The sequence below is a fragment of the Colias croceus genome, chromosome 14 (genome assembly GCF_905220415.1).
Source record: "Colias croceus chromosome 14, ilColCroc2.1".
Lineage (NCBI taxonomy): Eukaryota > Metazoa > Arthropoda > Insecta > Lepidoptera > Pieridae > Colias > Colias croceus.
The window spans coordinates 8,087,528-8,104,367 of NC_059550.1; the positions used below are offsets into that span (position 1 = coordinate 8,087,528).

The 16,840-nt window shown below is 31.3% G+C and overlaps 1 protein-coding gene and 1 long non-coding RNA gene across 3 annotated transcripts in view; one reads left to right on the forward strand and one right to left on the reverse strand.

Moving 5' to 3' along the window:
- The window catches only part of LOC123697369 (uncharacterized protein CG43867), a 250,589-nt gene that overhangs the window by 54,670 nt on the left and 179,079 nt on the right, over positions 1-16,840 (forward strand). For both annotated transcript variants that reach the window (XM_045643861.1, XM_045643862.1), the window contains exon 3: positions 859-1,015. In XM_045643861.1, coding sequence (XP_045499817.1) covers positions 859-1,015 — 157 coding nt within the window. The remainder of the gene's footprint in view (positions 1-858; positions 1,016-16,840) is intronic.
- Positions 9,489-10,661, reverse strand: LOC123697371. The gene is made up of 3 exons (XR_006752230.1): positions 10,615-10,661; positions 10,005-10,150; positions 9,489-9,579 (listed from the first exon to the last, which is right to left on the reverse strand). It is a non-coding gene; the product is annotated as an uncharacterized LOC123697371 (long non-coding RNA).

Consider the following 16,840-nt stretch of genomic DNA (forward strand, 5'->3'; position numbering starts at 1 on the left):
TTATTATTCATGGATTTTATGAAAAGAAAGTTTTTGTGGCGCGCAATTTGAATCTGGAATGCGTTTGTAACCACAGAGCATAGAAACACTAAAAAAAGTAAATTATTTCATCAGCTGCCATTGTGCAATGTGCATGCATATTGAGTTTTACACGTGTACTTTTAAGAAAAAAAAGCAAAATAATTACAAAAAATTGAACTGACTGGAATGGGGTCTAATTTTAATGATAGGATAAATATAATGAAAATACCTGGAAACAGGGGATAGCCGAAAATGTGTTCTCAACACTGATAAGGCTTTTGCGCAAAGATGCAGGCATAATTTTCTGTCTTTTATGATATTATTTCCACGAATTCTGAATAAAGCAACAATGTTTATATTCGCATTCTTGTCGATTCGTTTTAACGAGATAGTTCTAGAAACACTTAAAATGTATTGATTCTTGAGTTTACTTTTTAAACTAGAAATTCTACAATGTTATTTCACTTATTTATTTGTCGTAGTAGTTGTATTTAAGTTCTAATTCAATGTATTTCTATTAAAATCATTATTAGGATAACCCGCAACAACTCTCAACTATAATATCGATCCCGATTATATATAATAAAACCGATTTTTTATTTTATTATAATATATGAATATAGAACACGTACCTGCGGTACCTAAAATTAATATAATAATATACATATTATATGAGGTTTTACTCAAACTTAAACGTATTCATAGGGCGTTTGAATCATCAAAATACATAGGACTTAGGATGGCAGTTTCTACAGAGAGGAGCAAGCAAGAAACTCCGTAGGTAATTGATAATTAAAAATACGTACAAAAAAGCGTTATAACATTATCTTGTTACAGACCTTTCGCCCATTCCTCTCGTCTGGATCCCATGGAGTATGAACTAGCTGCAACCGAAGACTCAGTGAACTGGCAGGAGAGATGCCTTGAACTGCAACTTGAGTTGCACAGGAGTCGGCATCAAGCGACGCGCGTGAGGGACATGTTGAGAGATAAGGTAAGGTATTTATTAAAAAAAGATGTGCGCAATATGTACTGGTAATTTCTTGTTTGATTTTACGAGAGTATACATTTAAAAATTAAACACTTTAACGGATAAAGGCGATTAATTCATTATATTTTAACCCGACGTTTCGCACACTTTGCAGCGAGCGTGGTCACGGAGAGACTAAGATATTACGTCATGTTGTTATTCGTAAACTACCTCCACTTCATTCAATATAATATAATTAAATAAATAAATATACCTTCGGATAGTGTGCCTCCCTCACCATCACAAAAACGGATAAGGAACCCATAATTTATTTTCTTTTTAAGATTATTTATATATCTGATTGATAATAAGTACTGTAGTTATTTAAGAATATTGATTGCTATTTAAACAGGGACATTAAACTGCAGACAGGATTTATTATTTTCTAATACATAAGTTTTATTATTTTCTAATACTATAAGTTTTAGACTATTCGCCTATTCGGATGTAGATTTGGGGCTCGTCGCGTCGCTACGTTGAAGTGAAAGACAGGAGTTTGAATCTCGCCTCAAGACAATTTTCATGGTCGTAAATTATGCTTCAAAATACAATAATGCATTGCTTCTATAAAAATTATTAAGTTTCAAAATTAATGTGTTGTAAAACTGTTTGCAAAAGTGATACAGTAATACTATATTTACTGTCTTATTATTATGTATTATATCTCGAATAAAACAGAAAATGTCAGTACATTTTATTTCTATCCTATGGTATATTTCCACGCCATTACTATGTAAGTACTATCGTCAGTGGACTGTATCTAATTATATGATGTGGAGGACGCAGTGTATTACGTTCGTTCGACTAGAAGACTTGAAAACAATGTACATTGTACAATTTGAAAGGTTACATTGTTACAAATAATCTTTTATAGAAATATACAAAAACTGTTTTTATGTATTGATTTTTGAAAGAAAGTTATTAATTTTCAATTTATCAGAACAAAGGCAGAAATTGGTTTATCGAGCAGCAGCTTAGTAACAGTAATAGTGTTCGTTTATAAACATTTTTACAAGTAGATTATTACCTATATCAAATTATTCATATGATATGATTAGTTTTTATGCTGGTAATAAGTTAATAATAAAAAGATAAAAAGGTCTAATAAAGCCTCAAAGTGAAACTATTGTTAAGTCCTTTCATTACAGTCTATTAATACCTAATCAATAGACTGGATATTAATAGTTAGACGAATAGGTAAGTTCATAATAAAGTCTGGATCCTTTCATCTCTAGCAGTTATTAATTCTCTAGACGGCAAAGCAAACCCTTTTTAATTAACACCATTCGCAAGAAATTATCGATTTGACGATTCCAATCGCTAAATATCTGCGAAGAGCTTACGGAACTTTTAATTAAGTGGAGTTTAATTCGTTTGCCAATTTAAGTTTAACAATTGTCAACATTGGATCGGATTTACGATTTATCGATTGGCTATCGCGATTTTTGTCTCAAAGAGTTTTAAGTGGGTCAACGGTAGATTTATCGGAGCGCATTTACCTTTTTATGTTAGTTAGAGATACTAAATGAAATAAAGTTATAGCCTATATTTTATAATAAAGATACAGCTTTCTATTGGTAATTTATTCTCTCTTTATATTATTAGTAAAGATAATATAAATACTAAACTACATAAACTAATTAACAATCAAATAGAATTTGTCCAACTCGCGTAATGTGATAACGCAATTAATTACTAAATTAGTTATCGAGTTTTGACTAATTGTTCATTCGAATCCATTTGTATTCAATATTTTGTGCACACCTAAAATGTATTTGGACATGAAAATATATTATTTTTTTAAACATCGTTTGTGTCATGGCGGCGACCGAAACGTTTGAGCTGTCAATCATGCAATGAACTTTTTTTAATCTCTTAAAATCAGATCAATCACTTACATTTCAAAATAATTAAAATAAAGTATCTCATTCTGTTTAGTGATATTATTTCACGAATCAATTTACCCATATTTATTTTATGCGCTTTTTGAGAAATAGCGAAAACTTCGTTATGACAGTTTGGCTATTTGACGCTCCTTTGCATGTACGTCGGCAATACTGAAAGTTTGAACTCTTTACATTTTTAACTTTAAACTTATAATGGACGTATCTGTGAGTTGGCAAGTTGTAACATGTGGAAATGTGGAATATTATCGTTTATGCATCGTTTAGTGCTAAAACTTATAGTTTGATATTGGTTTTCAATGTAATCTGTAAGAAAACGTTAATGCAAGATGTTATTAATTTTAGTCAAGAAAAAATAACTTATTCATTCGATTATTACAAACGTCGGTTTCATTAATTTATTTTCGAGTTATGTGCCTAGTTTGCCACGGTAAAAAAAATTGAATTTGTTTTTTAAATTCTTTATTCAAATATAGAACGATCTACTGTCATTGTAAGTTATACGATCCTCATGTACTTACAATATTCTGTGACAAAAAATATGACGGGAAAAGTTTTTCTTTAATCCAGTTATTACTACTAGGAATTTCGATATCACAGTCTTTCAGATTTTTACGAGATTACTCCAAGCTTTTACAGAAATATTTTACTAAAAATCTTTTCTTATACCATTTCTCATACTTTAACAGGGTTTCCGTAAACCAGATAAAAATAAAAAAATGGATAGATATAGTTATAAATATACAGTACAAATCAATTTGTATGCGACGTGTTAAAATGTACTTGCATGCTTTCGATATCTGCGCCACTATTATTCAAAGTTTGAAACATATTTTCCAATAAATTTATGTTAAAAACTGCTCTATTTCAACACGTGTGACATAGATTAGCGACGGACAGAGACTAATGGTAGATATTTTAACTCTATGACCGGGTTTTAGGGTGCTCAATTTGTTCTAAATTTAAAAACAAACGAGAATAAAAAGGGATCGATCAAAATTTCGAATGTTTAAATTAGTCGCGTTGCACGTTAACAAATTGCCGTACCTCGCACGTGTGGCGTAGATTAGTGGGAGTTAGAGACTGACTTTTAAAAGTTTATAAACGACATTAATAAATACTCTCATCGTGATAAAAAATTAATTCATTGCAAATACTGGATATATCTGTATGATTGAAACTGACATAAATATTTCAAAGTTTAAGAGCTTTTACTAAGATCGTGATTCATTTGTGTTATTGATTTAATAAAAAAAATTGTACATAAAAAATTTTAAACTGTCAACTGATATATTATGCTATTTTACTGATATATTTATCCGCTGTAAGATGGGTGTAATTTAGGCATAAATAAAAATTAAGATTTCGCTTATATTTAATATTATTTAACCTTTTAATTTGGTTTTATTTTTTAAGTCTTGTAAGAGTGGGGATAATTATGCTGGGATATTATTTCTCGTAATTTATTATTCAGTTTTTTATATTTTATTGAATTTATCCTTAATAATTCCTGTAAATCTGCTCTTTCTGCAAATTCTAAGTTATCTTCAGCAGTCTCTGTTCCCACCTACTCTACCCAAATCTCAAAAGGGCGATAGATCTTGTAGCGGCGCTTGCAGCATCAATAAATCAATCGGGCCCAAATAGTTGCGGAGTAAAACAAATATTTTAGCGCGCGATGATCACATACAGATATTACGTGTCTTCGATGATTTACGTATTCATATTGTAGGCTGCTTTTGTTTTTTTTTTTGTTTGTTTTGACGTTTCACTTGGAGTTTCTATGAGGGCAAAAAATATTTATTATCTGGGTGCTTGAAATAGCAATAGATAAGACAATTTAAACCTATGGGTAATTTTTTTTTGTTCTGATGATACCCATATAGTTACCTAGATATAATGTATTGTAACTATAAAATAGTATTACCTATTACTAATAATATTAAGGCTTTTGTGAAGTGTAATATTCTATAATTTTGTATTAAATATGAAATAGCTTAAGAAAATTTGATACACATTTTAAATATGATATAATATGTGATTGTAAATGTCTCTTTATTACATGTGTGTTAGTTACTGCCTCTTCTTTTAAAAACAAAGTTTCATATCCAGTTATCGTCCGTAAAAATCCACGAATACGTAACCGTACAGCAGATATGCTGAATATTCAGTACATTAAAGCCCAATGAACTGAATTTGCAAGTTCAGTGTGGCAACGCGACAGCTTGGTTATTGTTACAGCATCGGATACTGGGACGTACATACAATATACATTGTTGTATATACATATATTCAAGTATACAAATTGAATGGATGTATATCTATAGGAGTTATATTTGGAAAGTGATGAAATCTTATACTGTTTACATCTATACAAATATTATAAAGCTGAAGAGTTGTTTGTTTGTTTGAACGCGCTAATCTCAGGAACTACTGGTCCGATTTGAAAAATTCTTTCGGTGTTAGATAGCTAGTTTCAGAGAGAGCACAGCTAGTTTCTAATAAACAAAGAATTGGATATTAGAATGTATTGTAACTTCACGTTGTTTTCTATTGAAATGGAAATTGAAGAACAATTTGTATGTTGAAAAAAGTAAATTTTACTGTTCTTAAACTTAGGTTTTAGCTTTAATTACTATGCGAAGATAAGTCAACCAATCTCAATCTAGCATTACTAAAAGCTGATATCCTCATGTAAGATGTTCGACTAATACTAAAATACTACATGTAGGTATGAGATGTGCTAACCCCAGAACACTGCATGTATAATGTCTCCTTAGCAGTAATATATTTCCCCTAATTACGCTGTTTTCCTCACTATCACTCCATGCAATTGGCTACATTACATGCAGATCTTGCCTCCCCTGCTCTTAATTACGAATTAATGACTTTCCGATAGCGACCAGGACCTTAATTGCAACCATGGTATATAGATATACCTGGATAGAAATAAAGGACAAATACTATGAATAAAAGCATTTGCATACACTAATATCTACACTAATAGGTATAAAGAAGAACAGACCGGTAAACACAAGCTTTTCAGAGTTTATAAAAACGTCGGTTTAAGGTTAAAAAAATATAATTCTTACTTCGAAGCTAGTTGGAGTGACAGCCGCTGATGCTCTTTAGTATTATTATATAGAATACGTACAAACTTACAAATTACTGAACCGATTTCAAGAAAATATTTCACTAAAATAAAGTTACATTATGCCCAAGTGACATAAAGTCTTTCATCCACGAGAATAGCCGAGAAGAATTCCGTTTTTTGTTCACCACATCAAAACTATGCCCATCTTAAATATTTTTCATACGAAGTATCTTCTGTTTCCTCATTCAAAGCAAGTTCCTGGCCAGTTTTATTTCATTAATATGTGTCATATGTAGCCTGAAAACTCGTGGTATGTCGTATAATTCTACCCAAATGCCTCCAACCCTTGAATACTAATTGCTGTTAAATTGCTCTGTCCTTCGTCTGTATTATACATGAAGTTCAAATTATATCTTGAAACATTTTCTTTATTGAGGTTTTGAGTTTCTAGTTGAAAACTTTGTTTTACGAGCGCTGTTTAATTTGTAAGGCTAATTTTAAGGATGAATGCAAATTTTACTTATGCCAAGGAGATACCAGTAGAAGTTTAGTTTAGATTAATATCAATATCTATTCTATATTTACTAGAAGGTTTAGCAGATTCAATATTCTAAAACTGATTTTATGATTATATGATATACAATTACAAGATGTACAAATGTAAATCATAAGATAATAACAATTTTTACTATGTACTAACTATGTAATACGTAATAGTAATAACACTATATTGTTGTAGGTACGTTCAGATTAAGTTTATTTGGATCAGTAGTATAAAAAATAGCGTGAACTTACATTTACAATCAATTAACATTGTGTTATTAGTATGTACATATTGTAAATCTAATGTAGGTACAAAATATCAATAGATTATGTTATATATAACAAGTACCTACAAGTCTATATGTTAATCATACTAATCCCTCTAGGGGCTTAATTAAGACATTTCCACACTATTGATTGAAAGTACACGAAGTATGTGACCATTATGTGACAGAAACGATTTAAATACCAAAGAAAATGATATAAAAAAAAAAAACATTTCCACGATCGATAACAGCTATTCTTTCTGAAATAATTAAAACGCGTCCATGAACCATTTGGTATGTAATTCCGCAATTTTCTTGGAGATATTTCAAAAATCCGAAGGCAAGACAAAAGTTAAAACGGAATAAAAGACGTCAGAACCATCATTACAGGGGTCGCATTCATCTGCCGAATTCAGTCTTGCCCTACTCATTTATTCCTGCAGAACTTTTTTTTTGCTGTTAACGTGTAAATTAACCGTTCGGGTAAATGACTTTCTACAATGCTGGACAATTTTGTGAGATCATCCGCTTTCAAAACGTTTCGTAAATTACGTACGCTTTGATTGAGAGGGGAATCTATTTCCTCAAGAAGAAGAAGAACTAGTGGGCTAGGCTATTATCGAATGTAAAGAACCAAAAATATAGCATATTATTTTGTTTTGCATCATCGCCCATTATGTTCTCACTGCAGGGACACGGGCCTCCTTTGAGGTTTCAGGCCATAATGCACCACGCTGGACAAATGCGGGTTGGCAGATATCACATGTCGTCGAACTTTTATTAACCGACATAACGGTTTATTCGCCGTAAATTCCTTCACCTATTCACTTTATGTTTATCAATGTCTAATTTATTACAATGGTCTGCTTCCTATTCTAGCTCCTTCGAGGTAAATGTAATGTGTATTAATATAATCATTATTATGTGGCGTGTTTGCTTTAATCAACGGTTAATTTACAAGAACAATAATGGTGTGTACAGTACTCAGTAGACCAGTTAAACAGCCTAGATTAATTATTATTACCTATTATAATTTACTTAGTACTAAACTATTAAATTGTGATTTAGTTTCTCAAGAAACAATACCTAACGAAAATTATAATAAAATAACTTTTAAATACGTCACACGATACAACTATTTTTAAGTATTGATCAGCCCTATATCCATTAAATATTTTATCATCGTTCTTAAAATAGGATATAATTCCTTACTCCGTTGCTTGATATAATATAATAATAATTTCTTTTACAAAACGTTACAGCCTTCCATTATCAAACATAAGCCAGCCCGAGACCTGATTGAATTAACACAGAACTTTCGGCTCGTCTGACAAATTTATTACTTCCAAATTTTTTCGTCGATCCCCATAAAAAGTTAAACGCGACCAAATTTAATTTCGTTTATCGGTATATTGCTTTTTGTTTCCAATTTCGATGAATTTTTAACGTGTTTTATAAATTCGGCAGTTGTTATCCTTTTTTAATTAAAATTGAAATGTGTATGTTTTGACGTTATCTGTGAAGCTAATGTAGCGTGCAATTTGTTTGCGCAAAATTGACAAACGATTTAATTTAACGTTTCAAAAATTAAATGAAAATTGTTGTTATTCGTGTTTTGTTTCAATTTAAACCGTGAATAATTGTGTTAATATCAATCAGGGCCTGGGTTTAATTCGCAGTTGATTTCAGCATTTATTTTTTGTTAAAGCAAAGCTTTTTTGTTTAATAAACAAAGGATATTTTTCTCATTGATGTCTATAGTCTATATACCATACACCTTCGTAACGGTATAAATATATTTACATATTCCTTATATATTTTCAAACCCAACAGCTCTAACAGTATCGTTCCTTTAATCTCAATATTACATCTAGTAACTTTACTCCCAACCAAACTTGATTTCAGGCCACGCCAATCATTCGGGCTAAAATTTTCACGACTCGAGTGGCAAGACGGGACGCCATAAAAACGCGTACACCAGGATGGTCATTAAACAAGATCGCTATCATAATTGAATTAAAAATTCCAACACGAAGCTCCCTCAGAACGTGCCCTTACCCTGAGTGTTTCGAAATGAATATTTGTCAGTCCTTATAAGTTTCATGCTCGTTGAAGTTTTGGAGCGGAAAATCGCTCAGGTTTTTGGACATTTTTCCCTGTGTTGTGTAAATTTTGTTTTGAAATTGTACACTTTATACGTAGATACGTAGAAGGTAGCCTTGATGACACCTGTATTGTGTATTGTTTCCTCATAGTATTCGAGTAGTTATAGTTATCAAATGAAAATATTTAACTATAGTAGGAAAATATGAACAAATGATTTAGAAAATATCAACAACGTTAGTGGTTATTGTAATTATAAAGTCATCGTTTGAAATATGCGGGTATTACACAAATTTTAATAGTCAACCATAATTATGTAATTATGAAAAGTATTCGTTTAACTATAGTACTTGTATGCGATATTTCAATCTACAAACAATAACAATAAAAAATTAAACAATCATTCGAATGTGTGATTAGAGTTTTCGTGATGAACTATTCCTCAGTATCAACTAATATCTTATACTAACAATGTTTGGAACAAAATAATTGCTTACCAACGAACTACAGATGTACAATTCAAATTATTCTGATCGGAAACAACATCCCAGAGCTCTTCGTAACATTTATCGGAACAATGGCGTCGTTTGCTTGCCTTGTCTCGTCAGACAGGTATACCTGCGGGCGAAAGATAACAATGCGTCAATATTGTATAGTTTGACGTAGTTACGGATACTATTTAAATTCATTGTTTAGGGTATTCTAATATGTCTAGAATGTTCTACTGTTGTTTTGATTGAGATGAAATATGTGATATTAATAAATGCTATATAATCTATACTAATATTATAAAGCTGAAGAGTTTGTTTGTTTGAACGCGCTAATCTACTGGTCCGATTTGAAAAATTATTTCGGTGTTAGATAGCCCATTTGTCGAGGAAGGATCATTACGCTAATATTGTTTATACAACGATATTCAAGCTACTTAAGGTAGGTATATAAAAATCCATATGATTTCTATTTTAGATCAATATCGACCAGATAATACTCATACAGTTAATGCGACCTTAAGTCACATGCATGTAATACTTAATTCTACGTACCATTAGGCAAGCTTCCTCTGTACCTACAGCATAACATTTCACTCCACATTTTACATTCCTTTGTAATTTATTGAATCAAAGGTCGTCACCGTTCGCTCTTATGACGTCATTCCATCCAGAACACAATGAACCTCCTGCTTTATTACCTGGAAAGATCGCAGAGCTCAATTAGACTGGTATCACCATATTTTCTTAGAGCAAATTTAGAAGGTATTCAAACGTCTGCAAAATTAAAGTAACTCGGAGAAAAATCTCGTGTTATTTCAGTCTTTTTACATCGTCCGTGCTCGAGACAAAAACAAAAGTGGAAGATTTTAATTGGTGTAGTAATTGGATTTCTGTCTAGAACATATTTTTAGAAAGCCGCGGGTGGAACAGAAGTTTCACTACATATGTTGGAATGTGGAATATTTTATAAGTCATTTTAACACCGAATTCAGACGTACTATCTTAGAAGCAGCCATAAAGAGACGCCTTCAATTAATTCGTATTTGCTTTATAACAGCAAATAACGAATACTCATTAGTAATATTTAATAACAAATTACGACACGCATTGAAAATTAAACGCAACTGAATATCCAAACACGATTTGACCTTAAAATACTTACCCGAATATTATTAAATGTTCTGATCTTTAAAAAAACTGTTCAATCTGGTATCCATAAAAAATATGTTAGTTTACTTAAACATAACACCTGAATGTAATAAAATCTAGTGTTCTTATTTGCATTTGAAATTAACTGAAAAACAAAATGGCCGCCTATTATGTCTGGCGCGCGCTCTCCACTTCGTTTAAAAAAAAAGAAAAAAAGAAATTACCGGCACACTAAAAATATAATTATAAAATTATTTTTATTATAATTATTAATAATAATCATTTTAATTATGCGTTTAAAATAAATTGAATTCAAAATTAAAATTATTTAAATAATATTGTTTTTATTTAATTGACACTAGCGCCATCTAGTTTATTCAGGAAAAGTTGACGGTGTAACATTTAAAAATTTCATTAACAGTCAAAAATGAATGAAATTATTTTTAGACACCAATTTGAATATAATTTTTTAAATAATAATTACTTAACAACTAATATATTAATATCATAATTATAACCATGCAAAAATTATCGCTAAAGAAATCTCAAGGCACTGTAAAACACTCGAGATCTATAATATATTCTGTGGTTCAAGTCTTCACTTTATAAGCACGTAGTCAACTGTGCTAGTCAATATTATACAGATAAACCATGATAAACATAATAATATTGTCTATCTGCATTACATTAATTAATTTCATAAACAATTTTCAGTTCCCTTTACAAGATAATGAAGTAGTTAATACTTAGAAAAAAGTATGTATACTCAAACACAAACTCCATCTCAAGTTAAACTTTACACTTTACGTTAACACTGTCTTTATAAATTTCTAACTGCAAAAGAAAACTTTTAAAATGTTTGAATAGCAGGTAAATATTTAACTACGTTACTGAGTTAAAATTTAAACTGTATTTTACTTGAAGACTGAAATAACCTCGTTGGAAAACATTCGTATTCTGGAGTAATTTAAAACATCTAGCTTTAAGTTTATTTTTTATTTCTGAACGTGAAAAAGTATTCGTGTTTTAATAAATGATGAAACGTGAGAATCACTAGTTGCTTCACTTTTGCGATGTTTAATTTTCGTTTTTAGTTTTTCATCGCGAAATTTTGTAAGTGTGCTTGAAACAGTGTTGTTGAATACTTGAGTTTCCTGTACGTTATTATATTTTACGTTTTGTATAGAATACATACTGCTACCGTTTACTTACACATGAAAGGAATTGTATAGTTCATGAATGATAGATTTCTATGCTTATTTTATTTATTTCATAATAATATTATAATATCATGATTCATAGTATTAGATTTATTACTATAGTGTTTTTTTTAAAGATTTTTGTATTAATCAAATAATATCTACTTCCTTACTCATAGTTTGGGAGAGAAATCTCACTCGACTGAATCAAGTAAACAAACAGTTATCGCCTATTGATAGATTACAGATTGGTTTAAGATCTATCATCTATCCGTTGATGTGTATTCCTACCATTAACATTTATCACAGAATGACGACCTACAGATTAAAGTTGCAGACCTATATGTGTATTCCAATACAATATACAGTTTAGGCTTTACCTGCAAGACCAACAAGGATTACTTACGAACAATAAACGTATCTCTATTTGAGAAGATGGCGTTTATGTAAACGGGGTGCACCAATACAAACGTGCCGCTGCATTAATGACAGAGGGTCCTAATCTCCTGATATTAAACTTATGAGAGTGCTCATGTCAAGTTGTTTATGAGGAATTTTGAATTTCACAATGTGGGGAGTGCGTGGTGTTGAAATTTGAAGTGGTTAGGTGGCTCTTTTTGCTTATTAATGTCTGCGAATATTCGAATTTAATATCTAGTAGGTACATTGTTCCTCTGTTGTTCACTTGATGAACAATCGTTTCTAAATATCATACTTCTGTAATGAACTACAAACCTTTAAGAGTTGTATTTAAATACAGTTGTTGGCCCTTCTTCCGCATGGGTCATTGGTTTTACTGAATACTTATTGGTAGAAAAGCTCGATGGATAACTATGACTAAACGCAACAAAAGTAACTCCTATCTACTACATAAATAAAGCTGAATTGTAGGCTTTATGTGTGTAAAATAATGTGTAAATTGTAACAATAATTCTATATATATTTTTGAGACAAACCGAGTAACATGCAGTATATAGCTCAAATAAAGCACTGAGAAGTCAAGATAGTGCTGACGTTCAAATAAGTGCATACCAAGGGGTGTCTCGGAATTCAATAAAGGGTTTACGAGATATATCTCCAAAAATACACTTTAAAAAATATGCCGCCTCCAGCAGTTGTAGCTAAACGGTATTTCAATGTAATTTGTAAGTTATGTGGTAGATTCCTTGCGGTATATGGGCATCTAATAAGATTTATACGTAGCATTGATATTAGTTTTGGTGAAAAGATTTTTAAAGTGAAACGATAAATTAAAAGTGGTGCTGGTTTTCAAATATTATGTTTTATTTCAGGACCAGCGAAGTACCTACTTTTTTAAGTTTATACAAATTTTCATATTTGAATTCGCCGTTTTAATAAACTTGTAGCAAGTTTCATTTCATGATACAATTAACAGCACTGATATTTAATTTATCTACAACTAGATTTCCGCCCGCGGCTTCGCCCGCGTTTGCAAACGAAAACCCGCATAGTTCCCGTTCCCGTGGGATTTCCGGGATAAAAACTATCCTATGTGTTAATCCAAGTTATGTGTGCTAAATTTCATTGTAATCGGTTCAGTAGTTTTTACGTGAAAGAGTAACAAACATCCATACATCCATACAAACTTTCGCCTTTAGGTATAATATATATTAGATATTAGATTACACCATTCGAGAAGATTTTTTTGAATGTACCTACGTTTAAATGTTTGCATACCTATATTTTTATGAACCGTAACGTAATGTCGTATGACATATCTTAAAAAAATATCTGAAGCCACATAGTCTGTAAACGAATGTTAATAAATAAACGAATTAAACATAAATCGTTATTACAATATTATAGTACTCGGGTGTAAAACATTAAACACCCCCTCTGGTAGTCAATGAAACAAAACACGCTCGCAATACATCAACCAGGTTTTTGGGAGTGCAATCGAAAGTTCCAGACGATTTACGCGGTGCGCCGTGACGGATGAGCATATTAGCGCCATCCATCCCCTGAATAATTTACTGTGCATCTAAGTGCATCAAAAACGTATACCATGGGTGGAAAATGCTTGTGCATGTGATTTTTAGACATAATCGCGCCGAGACACATTTGTGATTTAGAAAGAACGGAGTTGTTTGGGACATTTAGAGGTTTCAAGAATAATGTTCTCTTCTGTCGTCATAAAGAGTTGCTTCTTTATTTAAAATTTTATTCAATTCCGTCGTATTTACTAAATTTAACAGAACACGTTAATCGCATTCACGTTGGTTCAAATACAAATCAATTGTATTGGTTAATTCGCAACGATTAAATCTACTACAGGATTAAATTAAGATTATACGGAATATTTAAGCTACTTTAAAAATCTCATATATGTGACAGAAAACAATAGCATTAGCCAGTGTACATTACAAAGTACATACAAGGTAACATCGTAATAACCTGAAACACGTTGCATTATTTAAAAGCGAGATATAAATATTCGACATCAATCAGTTTGAGTACAGCGTGCTAAGTGATCACTCAGTGAGGGTGTATTAAGTGCAGGAATGCACTTATCTTTTATGGTGCGTTTACGAGCGCGGTGCGCGGGTTGTCACTTTTATTGCCGAGAATTGTATCTGTACTTGCAAATAAATGTTCATGTGTTTTGGTTTAACTTATTAGTTCTTTTTGTGTCAGAGCAAGCATAGGAGCTTGTGGACCGCCTGATGATAACCTGGCCTTCATAGTACAGGAGTATTGATGGCTTCTTGTGGACATAATATCTAAGACTCTTTTTTGAATAGGTATATAAATGTTGTAATTTCTCAAGAACATCGATCCAAAAAATCGTAGGTGGAATTTAAAAATCTTCTTTCAAAGTTGAATTAGTTCAGTTTAAGAAAAAGCGAAGCGAAAATAACGCCCTACATGTAAGTATAGATATTTTTTTATAAATTTATTCATTAATATTTGTAAACAGATATTATATGGGGGATCATAGGAATACATACGCGATTAATATCGAAGATATTATCTGACATCACTAAAAATAAAAATATGTTATATGACGATTCTATTTGCCCAAAAAGCCATGTTATTATTAATCCAAACATTCGATTGAGGAAAGCTATTACGGAAAATAGTAGGAAAAGGAAATTATGATTATCTTAAAAGCCATTCAATATCGGCATCGACAGCTATTAAGACATATTTTAGTTGTGTATTTACTATAATTTATTATTTCTTATTTCTCTATAAAAGTCGGTACAAAAATTCATACTATATAACACTTTTTAAGTACTTTCGATAAATATTCATAATTTTTACTGATGTATAAGATACATAAATCAGAGTAAGGATTCCATACTTCAGTGCTGTATAACTGATCTTAATTAAATTTGTTGGTACACAAAGTATGTTCTACTGCGTTGTTCCATCTTTGTCTAAACCAAAATCCATTTCATTATTTACAGTGTACATACACAGAGTCATACAAAAATCTCTTTTTGCTACAGCCTTAAACAGAACATGATATTGATTTACCTCACGCCATTTCGTCTAAAGACACTTCAAGTTCTATCATCATTTTTATTCATTTTAACATACCACAGGGAGTTATCACTCCAGCCCTCACCCTCTCGGATGATCATACATTGCACTCAATCTAAAAACAATATCGCTAAAGTATTCATGACAAATCGTTGTCTAACGAAGAGAAATAACTATGAAAACATTGCGCGATTTACAAAGGGGGCGCTGGCGGGTGTGGTGTTAGTGTGAGCGGGAAATTAGGTAAATTAGATAGAAAATTGTTTAGTTTTTCTTATACCTTTAAGAGAAGAGTTAAATATAAAGTTCACATATTAATTAAAATTAAACAATTGTATTGAATATTTGATGTTTTATTGTGCTTTTACTTACATCCAAACTCACCATATTATGTCACCTGGTTGTATAAATATTAACTTAAAACTAATCAGCCTTCATAACCAAATAATTTCAAATACCTAAGAGCAAAGAATTGCATTTACCTACCTAGCGAACGCATTAATTTCTGTGTTCATTTTAACGTCAAATGCAATCGTCAATTACTCAAAGTTCAACATTCATTTTTTTAATAGGACTCGTTATAATCGCTTACAAACATTCCCCACGAACACAGCCTTCAAGGTAGGGCGTGTAACTATATCACACCGCTAGATTGATGGCAGTTGCAATTTGTGACCGACTCGGATTTATTGGTCGTGATAAGAGAACATTCGCGTTTTCATAATAGACGGGATCCCTTCAATTGTTTATAACGATTGGGTTTTGTGGAAGTATCGCTTAGGCCTTAGAGCGTAAGTGAATTTTTTATGTGAGGAGGTATTTAACGAGTTGAGTAGATAGACCCTCTTATCGAGTGAATGTACAAAATTTAACGAGATTTATATGTTTTCTTTACAATATTTATTTTTTGCGTAAACTCACCAAAATTAACAGTAATTTTTCGGAATCAATTAATTAAATATTTTCTGTAAAGAAAAGTCAAAACACAAAAAAAATGCGGATTTATTATAAAACCACACTATTGTCTAAAATCATAAGTTTAGAAATACAAATAACTACTCATGAAATAAATTGCATTAACATTACCTCTATTTTCATTAAACTCCACACAATAACATCATTATCGATAATTCGACCTAACCAGCCGCAGCAGATGCTATTACAACTTAATTGTCGTCCATCCGTTTTATTAAAGAAACATCCCCTCAGATGTTGGGGCGAATCAAGAAACCTCAATGCATTAGTTTATTAGGTGCAAGGGATGGATGTCAGTCGCGCAGGGGACTGATGCCGTCTATTTGCTGCTATTTGCAGTTGTCTCCACGCTTGGCGCAAGTGATAAGCTGTGAGATTAAGTTTAAAATGTTGAAGAAGATTGTATCAGATAATATTTTATGAAATATGGGTAGGGGGAAGAAGGTATTATTTTTAATTAGAACATCAAAAACTGTGTATAAATATAAATTTATAAAGAATAGAAAAAATTATAAATTATAATTATAAAGAATATAAACTCAACTATGTATAAAGACA